At 46.6% G+C, this 16,376-nt stretch overlaps 4 protein-coding genes across 4 annotated transcripts; 3 read left to right on the top strand and 1 right to left on the bottom strand.

Moving 5' to 3' along the window:
* The first annotated feature begins 283 nt into the window (after positions 1-283).
* On the top strand, positions 284-6,981 carry LOC117143368 (probable multidrug resistance-associated protein lethal(2)03659). Its single transcript, XM_033308044.1, has 8 exons — positions 284-889; positions 2,099-2,184; positions 2,247-2,394; positions 2,460-2,635; positions 2,689-2,879; positions 3,348-4,942; positions 5,009-6,650; positions 6,713-6,981. Exons 1-8 carry the CDS (start codon positions 813-815, stop codon positions 6,746-6,748), a joined length of 3,951 nt encoding a protein of 1,316 aa, XP_033163935.1. The 5' UTR covers positions 284-812; the 3' UTR covers positions 6,749-6,981.
* LOC117143370 (GPI ethanolamine phosphate transferase 1) lies at positions 6,978-9,833 on the bottom strand. The gene is made up of 2 exons (XM_033308045.1): positions 9,041-9,833; positions 6,978-8,978 (listed from the first exon to the last, which is right to left on the bottom strand). The coding sequence occupies exons 1-2, from the start codon at positions 9,816-9,818 to the stop codon at positions 7,063-7,065; spliced, it is 2,694 nt and encodes an 897-aa protein (XP_033163936.1). The 5' UTR covers positions 9,819-9,833; the 3' UTR covers positions 6,978-7,062.
* Positions 9,834-9,911: 78 nt separating this feature from the next.
* On the top strand, positions 9,912-12,517 carry LOC117143371 (GPI ethanolamine phosphate transferase 1). Its single transcript, XM_033308046.1, has 2 exons — positions 9,912-10,663; positions 10,720-12,517. Exons 1-2 carry the CDS (start codon positions 9,916-9,918, stop codon positions 12,483-12,485), a joined length of 2,514 nt encoding a protein of 837 aa, XP_033163937.1. The 5' UTR covers positions 9,912-9,915; the 3' UTR covers positions 12,486-12,517.
* A 107-nt stretch (positions 12,518-12,624) lies between these two features.
* On the top strand, positions 12,625-16,326 carry LOC117142458 (TBC1 domain family member whacked). The gene is made up of 4 exons (XM_033306441.1): positions 12,625-12,888; positions 14,358-14,600; positions 14,734-15,098; positions 15,153-16,326. The coding sequence occupies exons 2-4, from the start codon at positions 14,394-14,396 to the stop codon at positions 15,670-15,672; spliced, it is 1,092 nt and encodes a 363-aa protein (XP_033162332.1). The 5' UTR covers positions 12,625-12,888; positions 14,358-14,393; the 3' UTR covers positions 15,673-16,326.
* The last annotated feature ends 50 nt before the right edge of the window (positions 16,327-16,376 follow it).

Below are 16,376 nucleotides of genomic sequence, written 5' to 3'. Positions count from 1 at the left end.
TACTGCAAACTGTCGTGCAAAACGAGGAAACTACAAGTTAACCTGCTGCTTATCACTTCATTAAGACTAAACAAATAGCCCACAAACAAAAGAGATCGAGATTAGTGCTATCAAAGAGTGATATAAAGAGAGTGGCAAGAAGTTCAGCGCAATGGAGCAATGGAGAGCCCTCCAAAGAGATCCAAAGAGCTTTGGAGAGCACCCAAAGAGCGCTGATCTTAACCTGGCACAACACCTACCAAGAGAGTCACATGTATTTAAGGTGGTGCTCAAGAGCGGATCGGGTCAGAACGAGGCGGACCTTCGGAGCGAGCAGATAGTCGTGGGCAGAGTAGCGCGCAGTGCCATGTGTACTTCTATACGTTTCCGATAAGTAAGATGTGCTATGGACTAAATCACATACGGAATACAAGGCAATTTGTGACGAAATAAGCCTGCAACAGATAGAAATACCGAATATCTCCGCGTGAAGTGATATTTTTTGGAACCGCGATCTCGCCGCAGCATTTCCAATCCGAATGCTACGCAATATTGAAGTCTGCACTGTGCCAGTGGAAAAGTTTACTTTCCGCAAACGTGAATAGAAATCGAATTCGTAGATCGGAATCTGAAATCGCTCGCATTTCCACCTGGTTTCTCCTCGGCTAATGCCAAACTAATTATATTAAAATCGAGCGCGTGTCCCCTTTCGTATCGAAAAGTGCTAATCAACCGCCGTCGTCCAAAGGCAATCCCGGTGACCGAGCCAGTCCCCTGTAATTGTAATGCTACACTCCATATAGTGCAATTTAGCTCCAATCAGTGCAATCAGCATGCAGTCGATGAAAGCCGATGAACTGCCGGAGAATCCGCGGGAGCGATCCAATCCCCTCTCCTCGCTTATGTTCTGGTGAGTTTACGGCGTAGAAATTATATCTTTCTGGGCATTTCGAGATGAAATTTGAATTGCTTTTTAATTAAATGGTTTGTCCACCAATCTCATAGCGAAAGGAATATAATAGATATATGCTTCTGTGGCTTATAAACATAATAGCTCTAATAAAAACCAGTTTACAAATCTATTGATACACATCCATATTTAAATATCATGGCATTGTTAGTAAACTAAAAAAAAAGCACCCATTGATGACTAGTTTAGGTGTTACTTATTCGTGTTTTTTTTGTTGGTGGTGGGGAGGGTGGTGTTTGGGGGGTGGTTGGTTTGGTAGGGGATTTGGGGAGCAAATAACGTGACAACACTGACAAGTTGATTATTTCATTCAATGGTTCGCTTAATTCGCGTGGCCGAGACGACAAATCATTTTGCATTTGACGGGAGTTCGGATTCCCATTCAATTGGTTACCAATTGAGAGCTAAGATCCATTTTCAAAATTATTCCAGAGAAAATCTAACAGCTCTAGGTAGAAAACTAGATATAGATATCCAAAGGTGAAAAACTGCTGACAAATGTTATGAATCATGGCGATAAAACTTTAGAATGGGTGTGGATTTATCCAATACATTTGAACTTTAGGAAAAGTGTCTTATATCGCAACAAACAAAATTTGATTTACAGCTACTGATAAGATTTCTTTTTGACATAACACAATTTGTTTATCTTCGGCTAACATATTTTTTGTTTATGTAATGTAATTATTTAATATCATTTACGATAAGAAACTCTGAAACTCTGTTCTTTTGTGTCGGCGTATCGGCGTAAGATATAGATTCATTTGCGTCAGCGAATATGGATGCTGTGGAAATGTACACACATATACTCTTTTATTAATATTGCATTCGGTTTCACTGAGATAAGTATAGTAGTTATTAAAATTGAACTTTGTATGTGTATTGCGCAGTTGCACAGAGGTTTAATTGTTATTTCTATAGTCTGTGAAATTTGAGCTAAAAAAAACATAATTTGCTTCTAACAATTTTGACCGTGACATACTCGCTTTGTAACGCATTGGATAGCAACTCTTGGCTGTCAGTTGTCTGTTCGTTTTTTAACTTTATCAGTATCATTGCCTGATAACAGACAGCCTTTCGCTAATTATGTTTTCATTGTACATCCAATAAAAACTACCTACGTGATGCTGTTGCCGATCCAACGTGAAGTTTTGCCCTACCCGTTCTGTTTAAAGGCCGCAAGAAGACGCTGGAACAAAAGGATCTGTATAGAGCCCTCAAAGAGCACAAATCGGGTGAGTTCTTTGATCAATCTGCATTCGCAGCTATATTAATGGGTATCATCTTGAATGTATAGATTCCCTGGGAGATCGGTTGTGCGCCGCCTGGGATGAGCAGGTGGCCAAAAATGAAACTCCACGTTTGGGTCGTGCCCTGACGAAAGTTTTTGGCTTTCATTTGTTCATCACGGGAGTATTCCTGTTTGCCCAGGAGTTTTTAACCAAGTAAGTGGGTTCTGAACCATCTGGAATCTGGAATAATACTTACCAATCCATTTATCCAACTACAGAGTCACCCAGCCCATTTGCCTGATTGGGGTGATGGCATACTTTGCCGGCAATGATCCGGATCGCTCCAAGGCCCAGTTATGGGCAGCGGGTCTAATAGCGGGTTCCGTATTTAGTGTGTGTATCGGTCACCCCTATATGCTGGGTCTCCTTCATCTGGGCATGAAGATGCGCGTTGGTAAGTGCTGATTATCTCAGCTAATCCTTATGTTAATCCTCTACAAATTGTAGCACTTAGCAGTCTAATCTATCGCAAGGCGCTGCGGTTGAGTAGAACCGCTTTGGGTGACACCACAGTGGGTCAGGTGGTCAATCTGCTGTCCAACGATGTGGGTCGATTTGACTTGGTTCTGATCAACGTTCACTACCTGTGGATAGCGCCGTTGGAACTGATTGCAGTTACCTACCTGATGTATCTTGAGGTACGTAGGTGGTCAGAAATTACATAGAAATTTTCTAGTCGAAAGCTCAAATGATTAAAAACCTGTTCCGAACCGGCTTTTTGAAGTTTTTTTGAGCGCGGTAAGCTTTTTAAGTCACCGAAAACGTGTTGGAAAGTTTATTATATTTTTGAAAACATGTGGAAACTTATTTTCAATGTAAATCCAATGTGTGTTTTAAAATATGTATGTTGTTATATAATTTTAATTCAATGCTAATTACTAATTTTCCAATATATCTTCGATCAATCTTTTCCTGTTATGGCGCCAATTGATAGTACGCTTCTTAAATATATATGTAGATATACCTATCGAAAAATATTATTGTCATGAATACAAATATTGTGTTATTCCTATTAATTGCTTATCGTGTGCGCCCAATTAAGGAAGTCAAGTACATCTGAAACTGAATACAGCACATTGACCAATATATTGTTTCTTATATTTTAGATTGGCATATCATCCATGTTTGGGGTTGCGATAATGCTTCTGTTCCTGCCATTCCAATCCTACCTCGGCAAGCGGACCAGCGTTCTGCGCCTGCGTACCGCTTTGCGAACGGACGAACGCGTCCGCATGATGAACGAGATTATCTCGGGCATTCAGGTCATCAAGATGTACGCCTGGGAGAAGCCATTTGGAAAAGTGGTGGAGATGACCCGCTTCAATGAGATGCTGTGCATCAAGCAAGTGAACTACATCCGCGGCATCCTCATCTCGTTTGCCATGTTCCTGTCCCGCATATTCACCTCCTCCAGCCTGATTGCCTTCGTCCTGCTGGGAAACATTCTCAATGCCGAAAAGGCTTTCTTCGTCACTGCCTACTACAATATCCTGCGCCGATCGGTGACCATGTTTTTCCCGCAGGGCATCTCCCAGTTTGCCGAGCTATTGGTTTCCGTTAGGCGGTTGGAGACGTTCATGCATCGTCCGGAGACAAAAGTCAGGGATAAGTCAAAGGTCAAAAATGACAACCCGAAAGCAGAGTCCCTAAATGGAGACAGTCCTAAAAGCAATGGAATCCCGGAGAATTTGATCGAGTTCAGCCAGTTTCAGGCTCGTTGGGAAAGCCATTCGCTGGAGCCCACTCTGGAGGACATCAACCTGCAGCTGGGTCGTCGAAAGTTGGTAGCCGTCATCGGACCCGTGGGCGCTGGCAAGTCGAGCCTAATACAAGCAATACTTGGCGAACTTCCGGGCGAAAGTGGTACACTGAGGATCAATGGCAGTTACTCCTATGCAGCTCAGGAGCCCTGGCTTTTTACGGGAACTGTTCGCCAAAACATATTGTTCGGCTTGGATTGGGACAAACATCGTTATCGCACCGTAGTGAAGAAGTGCGCCTTGGAAAGGGACTTTGAACTATTGCCCTTCGGTGATAAGACCATTGTAGGCGAGCGAGGAGCATCCCTATCCGGCGGGCAGAAGGCCAGGATAAGTTTGGCAAGAGCAGTTTACCGACGAGCAGATATTTATCTACTTGACGATCCACTCAGCGCCGTGGATACCCACGTTGGGCGCCACTTGTTCGATCAGTGTATGCGCGGTTACTTGAGGAGTGAGCTCGTCATACTGGTCACTCACCAGTTGCAGTTCCTGGAGCAGGCTGATCTGATAGTTATCATGGATAAGGGTCGGATAAGCGCGATGGGAACGTACTCGTCTATGAAGCGCAGTGGATTGGACTTTGCTCGACTGCTGACAGGACCCAATAAAGATGGTGAAGATCTAGACGAGGTTGACGGTGCAGGTGGTGATGGTCTAGACCTTTTAAATGTGCCCTCGCTGAGCAGAAGGGGCAGCAAGAACAGTAAGCCGAGTACGCGAAACAATAGCTTCACTTCGTTGAGCTCCATGGCGGAGTCAATGGCCCAGGAGGCATCTTTGCAGATGCAGGAGACGCGAGTGGAGGGAAAGATCGGTCTTGGGCTGTACAAGGAGTATTTGACTTCGGGAAGCAGCTGGTTCATGATCTTCTTCATGGTCTTCCTATGCCTGGCTACTCAGATTCTGTGCTCGGCCGCGGACTACTTCTTATCCTACTGGTAGGCAACATAAGATATTTTCGCTTTATAGGATAGAAATAATTGTAACCTCTTTTCTTTTAACAGGGTGGACAAGAACATGGACGGTCAAACAGACATTAACACGGATCCGCAGGACATGTATTACTTTGCCGCGCTCAATATAGCCGTGGTGGTGTTTACTATTGTACGGACCATGCTCTTCTACAAGATGGCCATGCGCAGTTCCACGCAGCTGCACAATGCCATGTACCAGGGCATCACGAGGGCTGCCATGTACTTCTTTAACACGAATCCATCGGGACGTATCCTCAATCGATTCTCGAAGGATCTGGGCCAGCTGGACGAAGTACTGCCAAGCGTTATGCTGGATGTGGTGCAAATCTTTCTCACGCTACTTGGCATCATTGTTGTGATTTGCATAACAAATCCGTACTACCTCATTTTAACCTTGGCATTGGCCATAATATTTTACTATATCAGGGAATTCTATCTGAAGACATCTAGGGATGTGAAAAGATTGGAGGCTGTAGCTAGATCACCTATATACTCTCATCTAAGTGCCACAATTACCGGATTGCCAACGATACGAGCCTTAGGAGCTCAGAAGGAACTTATTGCTGAGTTCGACAATCTGCAGGACCTGCACAGCTCTGGATATTATACCTTCTTGGCGACGAATCGCGCCTTTGGTTACTATCTGGACTGCTTTTGCACGTTGTATATTGTGATCATCATCCTGAACTACTTTATAAACCCACCGCAAAGTCCTGGAGAAGTGGGCTTGGCCATTACCCAGGCAATGGGTATGACCGGAATGGTGCAGTGGGGAATGCGACAGTCGGCCGAACTGGAGAACACAATGACGGCAGTGGAACGAGTTGTGGAGTACGACGAGATCGAACCAGAAGGCGAATTCGATTCACGCGAGGGCAAGAAACCCTCGCCAAGTTGGCCTGAGAGGGGTGAGATTATCGCAGAGGATCTGTGCCTTCGTTACTTCCCAGATCCGCAGGCCAAGTACGTTCTCAAGGCGCTCAATTTCCGTATCCGTCCATGCGAAAAGGTGGGCATAGTGGGTCGCACTGGAGCTGGTAAATCCTCGCTGATCAACGCGCTCTTCCGACTTTCCTACAACGAGGGCATCATTACCATCGATGAAAGGGATACGGCTGACATGGGACTCTTTGATCTGCGCAGCAAGATATCCATAATACCGCAGGAACCTGTGCTCTTCTCGGGCTCCATGCGGTACAACCTGGATCCCTTTGAGGAGTATAACGATGCAAAGCTGTGGGATGCACTGGAGGAGGTGAAACTGAAACCTTTGATTTCCGAACTTCCAAATGGACTGCAGAGCAAGATATCCGAGGGTGGCAGTAATTTCAGTGTGGGCCAACGGCAGCTAGTGTGCCTGGCCAGGGCTATTCTCCGAGAGAATCGCGTTCTGGTTATGGATGAGGCAACGGCCAATGTGGATCCGCAAACGGATGCGCTGATCCAAGCAACCATAAGGAGCAAATTCCGGGACTGTACAGTGCTTACGATAGCCCATCGTTTAAACACGATAATGGATTCGGATCGTGTTCTGGTCATGGATGCTGGCCATCTTGTAGAGTTTGGATCTCCGTACGAACTTCTCACCTCCAGCGAATCGAAGATTTTCCATGGAATGGTCATGGAAACTGGACAAAACACATTCGACAGTCTTCTTAAGGTTGCCGAAAAGGTAAGTTGCTACTATACTTTCTTCAATTTTTTGTTAATATATGTATATCATAACACTTGCAGGCTCACTTGGAATCAATGAAACCCAAATCGGAGTAGATTAAGGATCTGGTTATTGGTTACTAAACTGGAAGCCAACAAGGTCTCATTTCCTGGCTGTAAGCGTCTGCAAAGTTGTACCTAATCCAGTCAGCTGCATTTAAGCTAGTTTTCTACTTAAAGTATTATGCCTTCGAACCGTAAATACTTATATAACTCAATCCTTATAGATAGACTATAATGTAATGAATCAGCCCAACGAACGGTTAAATATACAGTCTCAAAAATGTAGAAGTGAAAGCTTTATAAAGTTCTAAATATGTAGACCATAAATTTGTTTTACATTATAATTTCTGAGCACTTTGATTAGACAATTAGACAGTAGTTGAGGTCATCGGGGGGCAGCTGGATTCAAATTCATCCGCTTCTTGTCTCCAGTCTGAAAATTTTTTGATGTTAAGTCCACGAAAGAAGAGGGTCACTATGGATTCGCAAGCCAAGATCAGGATGACAGTCAATTGGGCCAGAAGTGCATGAACCACGGATGGATGTGCCATTGGCCAATAGGCGTTATGGGGAACAAACACAACGAAGAACAAAACGACGGCGTTGCAAATGAGCATCAAACTGGAGAATATCGTGCGGATCTGCTGTCGTCCAAAGGAGCTCAGTGCCACCACGCTGGTCATAATCACTATTGTGGGAATTAGCAAATGGATGAGCACTAGCAGCGGCATTAGTCCGCTGCTGGAATCCGGAAGGAATAATCGGGCAGAGTTGGCCAAGTAGGTGAAGCCACCTACCCAGTGGCCAGTTCCGAATAGGGATGCATAGAAGTATAGTAGAATGGACACAGCGAAGCGATAGCACATCTGTAGCTGCTTTGAGGAAGTTCGTATCTTAACATTCTCATCTGCTTCCTTGGACTCCTCGTGCACCTCGAGTCCCATTTGGTACTCGATGATCAAGCCCTGGGCGAAGAGGGATACATATGAATCACTCAATAGTACATGCAGCGTAAGCAAGTTGAAGCGAATCAACTCTAGGCGAGATTGGGGAGTGGTCCTCGAACTGCAGGGCACCGATGCGAAAGCATAGATAAGATACGCCCAGTTGGCAGCAAATAGGTATAAGGGAACCGGCTTGCCCATCTCCTTGAGGAAGATTCCGATGGCGGCAACAATCAGTATTCCTCCGTTGATGATCCACACCTTCCACTTGTGATTCTCGTTGAGGACGCAGGGACGCACGATCACCACCAGCATGCTGATCGCCTGCAGAACGACACGATAGTTGGTGGTCATTAGAATCTGCATTCCCCTCTGGGACCAAAGGAATCCGCCCAGGAGAACGACGAGAGCCAACCAGGCCAGGAACTTTGGCGAAGGATGCACCCAGCCACGTCGATTGTAGAAGCCAACACATAGGATATAGGCCAAGCTCAAGGGACAGTTGCAGTAAATCGACGCAATGATTAGCGCAGCTGGTGCTACAATCCATCTCAGGTGTTTCAGTGGCTCGAAGATCCAGCCACCATTCTGGGGTAATGCGGAACAGGTCATACACCAGACGCCAAAGGGTACCACCAAGCAGATGACCGTCATGAACGGAGCCCATTGCAAGAAGACCATTTCGCCGAGCAAAAGTCCCAGCGAAGCCAGGAAGATCGTGCACCAAGTGAGGTAGCCCCTGCGCATATAATGGGGGGCCATTACATTTTGAGATAGCTTCACCAGTAGGTAGAACTGCCAGCCCAGTAGAGCCAGCACAGTGGTCACCACGAGTGGAATGTGATAGTAGCTATCGTAGAACTTCAGGGACTTTTGTGCCACTTTGATTGCCAGCGTACTCGTCTCCAACGCCTTACTTCGCCAGCCCATATGAAGGAGGTGATCCATCTGGTTTTGATAGTAGGCAATCTGCTGCAGATCCAGATCCTCACCCTTTGGCAGCCACTTGTGGAAAACTCCTCGTTCGTGAAGTCTTATAATGGCCTTGGCTTGGTTCAGAAGTTGCAGAGCATTCAGGTGTACAGACTTTCTCGCATATTCCCGGGACACCTTCATGTAGCCCTGGGGCAGATTGGCCAGATTGTTAACAGGTGGCGGTAGGCCAATGAGGGCAGACATAAGAGGAGCCAACTGGATCTGGTCCAGCTTGTGGAGCTGCATGCTTACGCCATTGTTGAGCACAAAGTCAGAGGTTATATTTTCGGTCATGTGTTTCACTCCGGCACCCCAGAGAAGGAAGGGTGCCTCCCGTTCTTCATCCGATCCGCCACCATGGGAGCCTGAAATCCCGGAAATCTGCCATTCCTTGGAGTCAATAAAATGTGAGCGAAAGGACACTTACCGAAATGAGTAAGACCGTGTGCAGATGTATAAAGGTATGCTGTTTTCGAGTCATTAAAGGTGGCCTCAATCAACTCATATGCATCTCGGATATTCCGCTGGGCATTGTGCAGCTTCACTTGAAAACCAATATCCAAGGGACTGACACCACCGACTTCGGCCAGGTTTACGAGCATCACCAGTCTATTTGCGTACCATAACTTTTCCAAGCAAGCTCGTTTCGTCAGACGGCGTCGCAGATCCGATAGATGGGAGAAACGGAGAACCACACCCTTGTCGGAAGCCAAAGTGCGATTGAAAATCGTATCGTAATTAGAGTTAGGCAATATGGATGGCATCGGATTGAATCCAGCGAACAGGGCTACTTCAGCAGATCGGGTCAGAGTTGGAATACTAGTTTTAGATATGCCGACGAGTCCCTGGCGCAGGATTATATCCCGTATGTAGACAGTCCCACTGCAGTTGTCCGAAAATAACGTGTCCGCGCGGAGTCCTTCGAGAAGGAAGACCACCAGGCGATCTGCGGCTGGTGTTACACCCATATCCAGCAATGTCTTCTGCGGTTCCAGCTGCGTCAGTGGTCCGGACTGATAAAAGATGCGCATTAGGCACATCAGCAGCAGAAAGTGCACCAGCACCACCTTCGATTTCCACAGCTCCATCAGGACGTGTACTTTTCCCACTAGTCGATATGTGAGGCGACGATACAATACGAACGACACATGAACGACAACTGAAAAGGAGCACCAGAGAAACGTTTGGAGAAGGGCCAACTTCATTTCTGAACTATTCAGAACTGAATGATCGACTCATAGCAACCCTCGCATCCGTTGAAATTAAATTTGGAACCTAAAAGGAAATTCTATATATTGCATAATGTTGGATTCAACTAGGAGTCTTGTGCTGTTCCAGCTGCTGTTGCTCTTCGCGGTTGTATTGATCTATCTTAGATCCACAACCCCGGACAGCTTGGAGCCGCAGGAAGTGGAACACCTGAAAGAACCTCCGCCGGCAGATCGTTTAGTTGTACTCGTACGGGATGGATTATCTGCTCAGACATTCCTGGCCAATCGTTGCACCAACGTGCCACTGTTGCGGGAACTCTTCCTGCACCAGGGACTGGTTGGGATTAGTCGTCCGGAGACAATCACCTACCACTCGATATCGCCATATATTTCCTTGTTTTCCGGATTCAATGAGGATGCAGCCAGCGTGGCACGAGGCTGGCTAGGAAAGCCAGCATCCATTGATTCAATATTCGATCGGTGTAAACGCAGTTTTGCTTGGACAACGACAGAGCTAATCTCACGGTTTCCCAAAATCGAAAGACCCAGGGAATTGTCTTTTGAGAAATATGGAGAAGGTGTTACGAAGTCATGCTCCGAAATGGAAGACTTCGTATGTCGGTCTGTTCAAAGATTTCTAGGCGGTGGATCCCGCCTCGTGCTAAATTCCACAGGAGTCATATTTTTCATTCACATGACCGGTGTGGAGCCCTCCTGTGAAAGCCTGCAACGAATTCAAGAAAACGTGTGGAGCCTCTACAAAAGTTTTGAGAACACTTTTCCCGATCAAAAAACAGCTTACCTATTCACTTCTAATCTTGGCGATCCCCAAACGAAAAGTAAGTTTAATCCATCCTATTTAAGTATAGTTAGTCCTTAAGTGTCCTGTTCTCAGGCGAGTACCCTCTGGCAGTTGAATCCCCGTTCTTTCTTTGGGGATCTGGCGTGAATCACGTTAAATCCATGCCCGGGCGCAGCTTTGCGGCCAACGAGACGGGATTCAGGCTGCCCTTGCATGTCCTCAATCCTCCTCACCTGACAGCCTTGATGAGTTCCCTTCTAGGAGTCCCACCACCAGTCTATAGCCGCGGAATGCTGCCCAAGGGAATGCTCAACGCCAGTTTGCGCTACGAGGCCAACGCCATGCTGACCAATGCCAAGCAGCTTCTGGCACAGGCTCGCCGGCTGCGAGAACTCCATCCCAAAAGGATGCCCGCCTTCTGGCTAAACTTTCAGATGATGGACAACTTTCTAAAGGAGTCTGTGGCCCTCCAAAAGCAGCGACGTTTCAGGGCTCTCTTGGATTATAGCTGCAATTATATGCCTGTGTTGATCAAGGGAATGGACTACTTCAAGGATTACTATAGACATGTCTCGGTTATGGCAGTGAGTTTTGCTGGAATCGCTTGGATATATTGCCTGCGCTGTCATCTAACAGTTGGTAAAAAGTGCAGAAACCAAATTGAAATCCTAGAGGTAATCTCCTCCAAGCGTTTGGTGTATGCCCGAGGATTTCATCGATTGCTGACAGTTGTACTCGTGATTATTATGATGCTCGAAAGGATTCCACTGGTGGTACAGGCGATTCTGCTCGTACCCTCACTGTACTGGAGGACGACGCTTAAAATTTTGGGAGAGAAACCAAAAATGGTATGCCGTAAGAGTTTGATCTCCACCACCTTACTGGCATTAATCTGTTTGGGTGGCTTCTTCCGACGCTACATCCTGGCAGTGGGCTACTTGGGATTTGCTTCCTATAAAAACAGGGAAGCCTTCAAGAGAAGGGGACTTCAGTTCTACCTGTGGCTACTACTGCTCCTTGGACTCACCGTGGTATCGGCTCTTCCGGAATCGCTGGGCTGCTCCCAGCCCGGAGCCCTTATGTTTAGTATCTTTCTTACTCTATTGCGTCCTTTGGCCTGTGGCGTGTACATTAACCCTCTCACCTGGCTGAGTAATATACCGGTTCTCCTTGCTGCCTTGGAGTACATCCTGATCGGCTGGCATCCGTGGGTTATGTACTTGGTATCCTGGATCTATTTGGGATTTTTTGCCCTTTGGCAGCGACGCAATCTGCAGGCCAGCGAGGTGTTCTTCTTCAACCTGAGCACACTGTACACCCTCACCTGCACCTCTAATGAATCGGTGGTTATCCAGATGCTGGCCATGGAGTTGCAGCTGGCCTTGCGGATGAAACTGAAGAGAAATGAAAGCATTGGTCCGAAGACAGCCGCGCACTACATACTAGTGTACAGCTGGTATTCCCTTTTCGTCATTGGCAGCTTCCCGGCTTTCGATGACTTCCTGGATATCTTGCACGAGACTTGCTTTGGATACTCACCTCTCACTTACGGTCTGGTTATGGTGCTGAAGCTAATCCTTCCCTGGCTGCTTGTCCTCAGTATCCTGGCGGGAAACTACAAGAATCTGGCCTCAAGCGAACGGGAAATCTTTGTGAGGCTTTTACTTATGAATAGTGCCATGTCGCTGGTGCTTTTGCATGGGATTACAAATGTTGGTCCTTGGCGGGAGATCCTCAGCAGATTCGCTGAGTTTGCGGTAGTCCAGGTATTTCCACTTGTCTGGCTGCTACTGTGGCGATTCACGCAGCTTAAAGTGGGCTCCAAGTGGATGTCCCAGCTTCCGAATGAATTACTCTAAGATAAATGCAATTGTTTAAATAAAGCGAAGAAAGCGCCATAAAACTATTTAAAATTCTGGCAGCCTTTACAAAAAAGCCAAAACTCAAACGTTGCCACCTGGTTTCTGCTCCACAGAGAATCGATAACCATAACGGCTATCGCACAGTAGTCGCTTCGTTGTCATCACCAATCTCGCTCTCCCTTATTTTGCATAGAAAATAAACAAAAAGCTCTGTGGAAATAATGTTTTCACCTTAAAATCCAACACATTTGTGCTGGCGCAAGTGTGTGCTGGAAAATCCAAACGAAAAAGAAACCCAAAATCGCCTTAAACCTTAATATCGCCTATTGCGCATTCCACGGCAGCAACAATACCAGCAGAGCCAGCAGCAACAACAACAACGAGAACAGCATAGCAAAAGGTGAGGCAAAAAGTTTACATGTGAATGTGGGGGCGGGCGGTGTGGCAACGGTTAGCTGTTAATAACAACAATTGCCCTGAATTGTTCACACACACACACTCACACTTAGGCGCTGGTTTACTCATTTTGGAGCGCGTAGGCAAAATGGCAGTCGAATGTCAGTTAAGTTAAGAAATGAATGGGCCCAAATAGTTGTGTCTGCAACGCGCCAACCGCCCCCCACCCCAAACGCCCGCCCACCCACTGACGTGACGCGCCGCCGCCGAGGTTTGCGATCTTGCTTTATATCACCCGCGACTCGATAAGGGTTCTCGTTTAGTTTCGTTCCGTTTTCCCGTTCCGCGATCCGTAGACCTCCAAGGTCGCATTTCGTCGGCTATCTTGTAGCCTTTGCCAGATTGCATTTGTGTTCGTGCAGTGCGTTTGCATTGAGATTTCCCCCGTTCGCTGATTTGCCACCCTTTATCAGGGTGGGTATGATGGTTTGGCGTTCAAGACGGTACTGAAATGATAAAAGACACTGATCAGTGTCGATCGAATGCAAATTTAAACGAGCTGAACTATTCAATCTTAAAATTATTTGAAAGGCTTTAATAGTTTGTAAAAGCATATTATCTTTGACAAATTTTAATGTGCCCAATTCGGAACATTACTGGGTATCAAAAATCTCGTTTCTGCAAATTAATAGACCTTCTTTTTGGCTTCTTTCGTCTGGCGGTTGCAATTATTCAGCCACTTGTTCTGGCGCAGACACAGTTGCCTCAATTAGTTGTTGTTTTTGTGGCTGCCGTTGTGCTGAAGTGAGTTGTTCATTAGGCAAAACTCGAGCATCCGGCGCTGCATGGGGAAGTGGATGTGCCACCGGCGACAGCCCGTGCCCCACTGTCATTAGGCATGGAAGAATAGCGTGAATATGGAAATACTCGTACTTTCACTGTCCCATTCCGTTTGGAGGCATCTGCTGTGGATGGTACTCTTATGTCCGATTAGGGACCAATCAACAGCTGTTTACGGCTCTCTTGGCTTAAATATAGCACAGTGAACGATTCAGATTTCCGCTCAGTTGGTGGACAATGCCTTTTCTGTATCTTTCGCCGCTGGGCTGCAGTCTCAGCCGACTGGAACTGCTCCACGAAGATGAGGTGTGACCCTGAGCCCATCATATTTCATGGTCAATTAGTAGTTATCATCCCGAAATAGCCCAAATTTACGTTAACCAACCAGGTACTGATAGCGATAACGGTTGGAGATTGCCGAAAATAATGTGGAGCAGGCATCACAATTACGATTTCCCCCCAGCGCGAAGGAGAGCAGTAGTCCACTTAATTGCGCACTTGTTGTTATTCAAGCACAGAGAGGCTCTCGCACGGCTATTTATCTATGTGGCTGTATCAGGAAATTTGCATACACAATTAGTGGGTGCTGTTAGTGGGCGTACATGCTGATCGTGTAACGATTTGTGCTTTCAGTTCAACGTCGTTGCAGCCGGAGAGCTGGCGTTGGCGATGGCCACGGCACCGCGATCCCTGGACACCATCTCCCTCTGCTCGACCGTTTCCAGCTGCCCGGACCGAAATGGCTTCTATGGCGGCTTCCAGCGCACAGACAAGCCCAAGGAGCCGCTGTCCAAGGCACAGATCATCGCGCGGGAGAAGAAGTGGCTCTACATGATCGACAACTGGTCCATTTACATGTCCAAAAACTACAAAAAGGTAACATTGAATTGAATGATTGTTTAAAGAGTGGTGATCTCACTTTTGTGCAAACAAAATCTGAAGAAGCTCCTACTTGTATGAGAATTCAACAACAATCTTTGTAAAACCTAATGTTTATTTTTTCATGCAGATCCGAGATCGCTGTCGAAAGGGCATACCCAAGTCGGTGCGACCCAAGGCCTGGTTCTATTTATCGGGGGCGTATCTGCTAAAGAAGAAAAACCCCAACGTTTACAACGAGCTTCTGGAAAAGCCCGGTAACCCGACGACCATCGAAGAGATCAAGAAGGATAAGCATCGCCAGTTCCCGTTCCATGAAATGTTTCTCGACGAGCAGAAGGTCGGACAAATTGAGCTCTTTAATGTGCTAAAGGCCTACTCGATATACAATCCCAAGGTGGGCTTTTGCCAGGCGCAGGCACCGATAGCAGCGTTCCTATTGATGCACCTGCCCGCGGAGGATGCCTTCTGGGTGTTTGTCAGCGTGTGCGATGTGTAAGTCCAGCTAAAAGTCTTAGTTACATAGTTCTATTTAACGTGTTCCTACAGATACCTGCAGGACTATTTCATACCCGGTTTGGAGGTGATCCAGAACGATGCTGGCATCCTGGAGGGTCTGCTGAAGAAGACATGCCCCCCCGTGTACCGGCACCTACAGAAGCACAAAGTGGAGCCGCTGCTCTACATGACCGACTGGTTCCTGTGCGCGATGACGCGGACTCTGCCCTGGGAGACGCTGCTCAGAGTATGGGATTGCTTCCTAGCCGAAGGCATCCGGGTGATCTTCAAGGTGGCCCTGGTGATTATTGGGGCTTCACTAAGCCGACACAAGGTGCGAAAGACGTGCACTGGTCTCTGCGAGACATTGGCAGTGCTGCGGTCACCCGAGGAGCACATCGTGGAGGAGGAGTTCATCATCAACAATATGATGAGGCTAAATCTGCGCGTAGAGGACTTCCAGATCGAGCACACACGCCAAAAGGCTCGACGTGCCAAACAGAAGGCGCAGCAGGAGGCGGAGTCCAGCGGTTCCGGCAACGGACATCGGCGCAACATGCCAACGCTGTGAGGAACCGCAACTACTACTACTACTTCAACAAATTGTTACTAAACACACAAACAACACACACCATGCATAGTTGCATAAGATTTGTACGTTTAAAGTCGAATGGGAGGCAGGTCGTGCACAAAGTGGAAGCGAGTGGATGCGAGTGACCCCAAACTGGTTCAGTCAGTTGGTCAGTCAATTACGGAGACATCATTCCATGCAATCAGTTTGCTAATTTTAAGACCATTCTTTTGTTGAGCCCATTCCGGGCTGGACTTGTATCGGTATTTGTTTTCGTATTATTCATTTAGTGGCAATTATTACGAGTGTGCAATTTGTTTATGCTTTTCAAAAGTATTTATTACATATTTATTATTATCGCGTAACATTTAAAACCGTAGCGTTAGCGTTGAGTTGAGGACCCCGAACATATCGTATGATTATCATGATGATTTCCACCCTGAGGCAGCTGACACAAGGACTGGAGGATTATATAGTTTGAAACTTTGACTACTTTATCCGTATTAACTCTGAGACGAGAATGTTGATATTTACCTACGATAATGCGTTACGAACGACTTCTGTTGTGCCCCCGAGCCTGAAAAGTTTGGAGATCAGTTTTGTGACTGGTCTACGGCAAAAATAACATAAAACTTGAATACTAATAAAACAAAATATACCGAAACAATTGGTTTTTGTTGTTGTATAAGTAAAAGCACTCCAGA

The sequence above is a fragment of the Drosophila mauritiana genome, chromosome 3R, assembly GCF_004382145.1.
Source record: "Drosophila mauritiana strain mau12 chromosome 3R, ASM438214v1, whole genome shotgun sequence".
Classification (NCBI taxonomy): Eukaryota; Metazoa; Arthropoda; class Insecta; order Diptera; family Drosophilidae; genus Drosophila; species Drosophila mauritiana.
This window is presented reverse-complemented; position numbering and strand designations above follow the sequence as displayed.

Excerpts from the sequence above, each read along its gene's own strand:
- LOC117143370 (XM_033308045.1), bottom strand. The coding sequence starts at position 9,818 with ATGAAGTTGGCCCTTCTCCAAACGTTTCTCTGGTGCTCCTTTTCAGTT. Across the intron at positions 8,979-9,040 it reads ACACGGTCTTACTCATTTCG|GCTCCCATGGTGGCGGATCG; the intron begins GTAAGTGTCCTT and ends CCGGGATTTCAG.
- LOC117143371 (XM_033308046.1), top strand. The coding sequence starts at position 9,916 with ATGTTGGATTCAACTAGGAGTCTTGTGCTGTTCCAGCTGCTGTTGCTC. Across the intron at positions 10,664-10,719 it reads TGGCGATCCCCAAACGAAAA|GCGAGTACCCTCTGGCAGTT; the intron begins GTAAGTTTAATC and ends TCCTGTTCTCAG.
- LOC117142458 (XM_033306441.1), top strand. The coding sequence starts at position 14,394 with ATGGCCACGGCACCGCGATCCCTGGACACCATCTCCCTCTGCTCGACC. Across the intron at positions 14,601-14,733 it reads TGTCCAAAAACTACAAAAAG|ATCCGAGATCGCTGTCGAAA; the intron begins GTAACATTGAAT and ends TTTTTCATGCAG. Across the intron at positions 15,099-15,152 it reads TTTGTCAGCGTGTGCGATGT|ATACCTGCAGGACTATTTCA; the intron begins GTAAGTCCAGCT and ends GTGTTCCTACAG.
- LOC117143368 (XM_033308044.1), top strand. The coding sequence starts at position 813 with ATGCAGTCGATGAAAGCCGATGAACTGCCGGAGAATCCGCGGGAGCGA. Across the intron at positions 2,395-2,459 it reads GCCCAGGAGTTTTTAACCAA|AGTCACCCAGCCCATTTGCC; the intron begins GTAAGTGGGTTC and ends ATCCAACTACAG. Across the intron at positions 6,651-6,712 it reads TTCTTAAGGTTGCCGAAAAG|GCTCACTTGGAATCAATGAA; the intron begins GTAAGTTGCTAC and ends TAACACTTGCAG.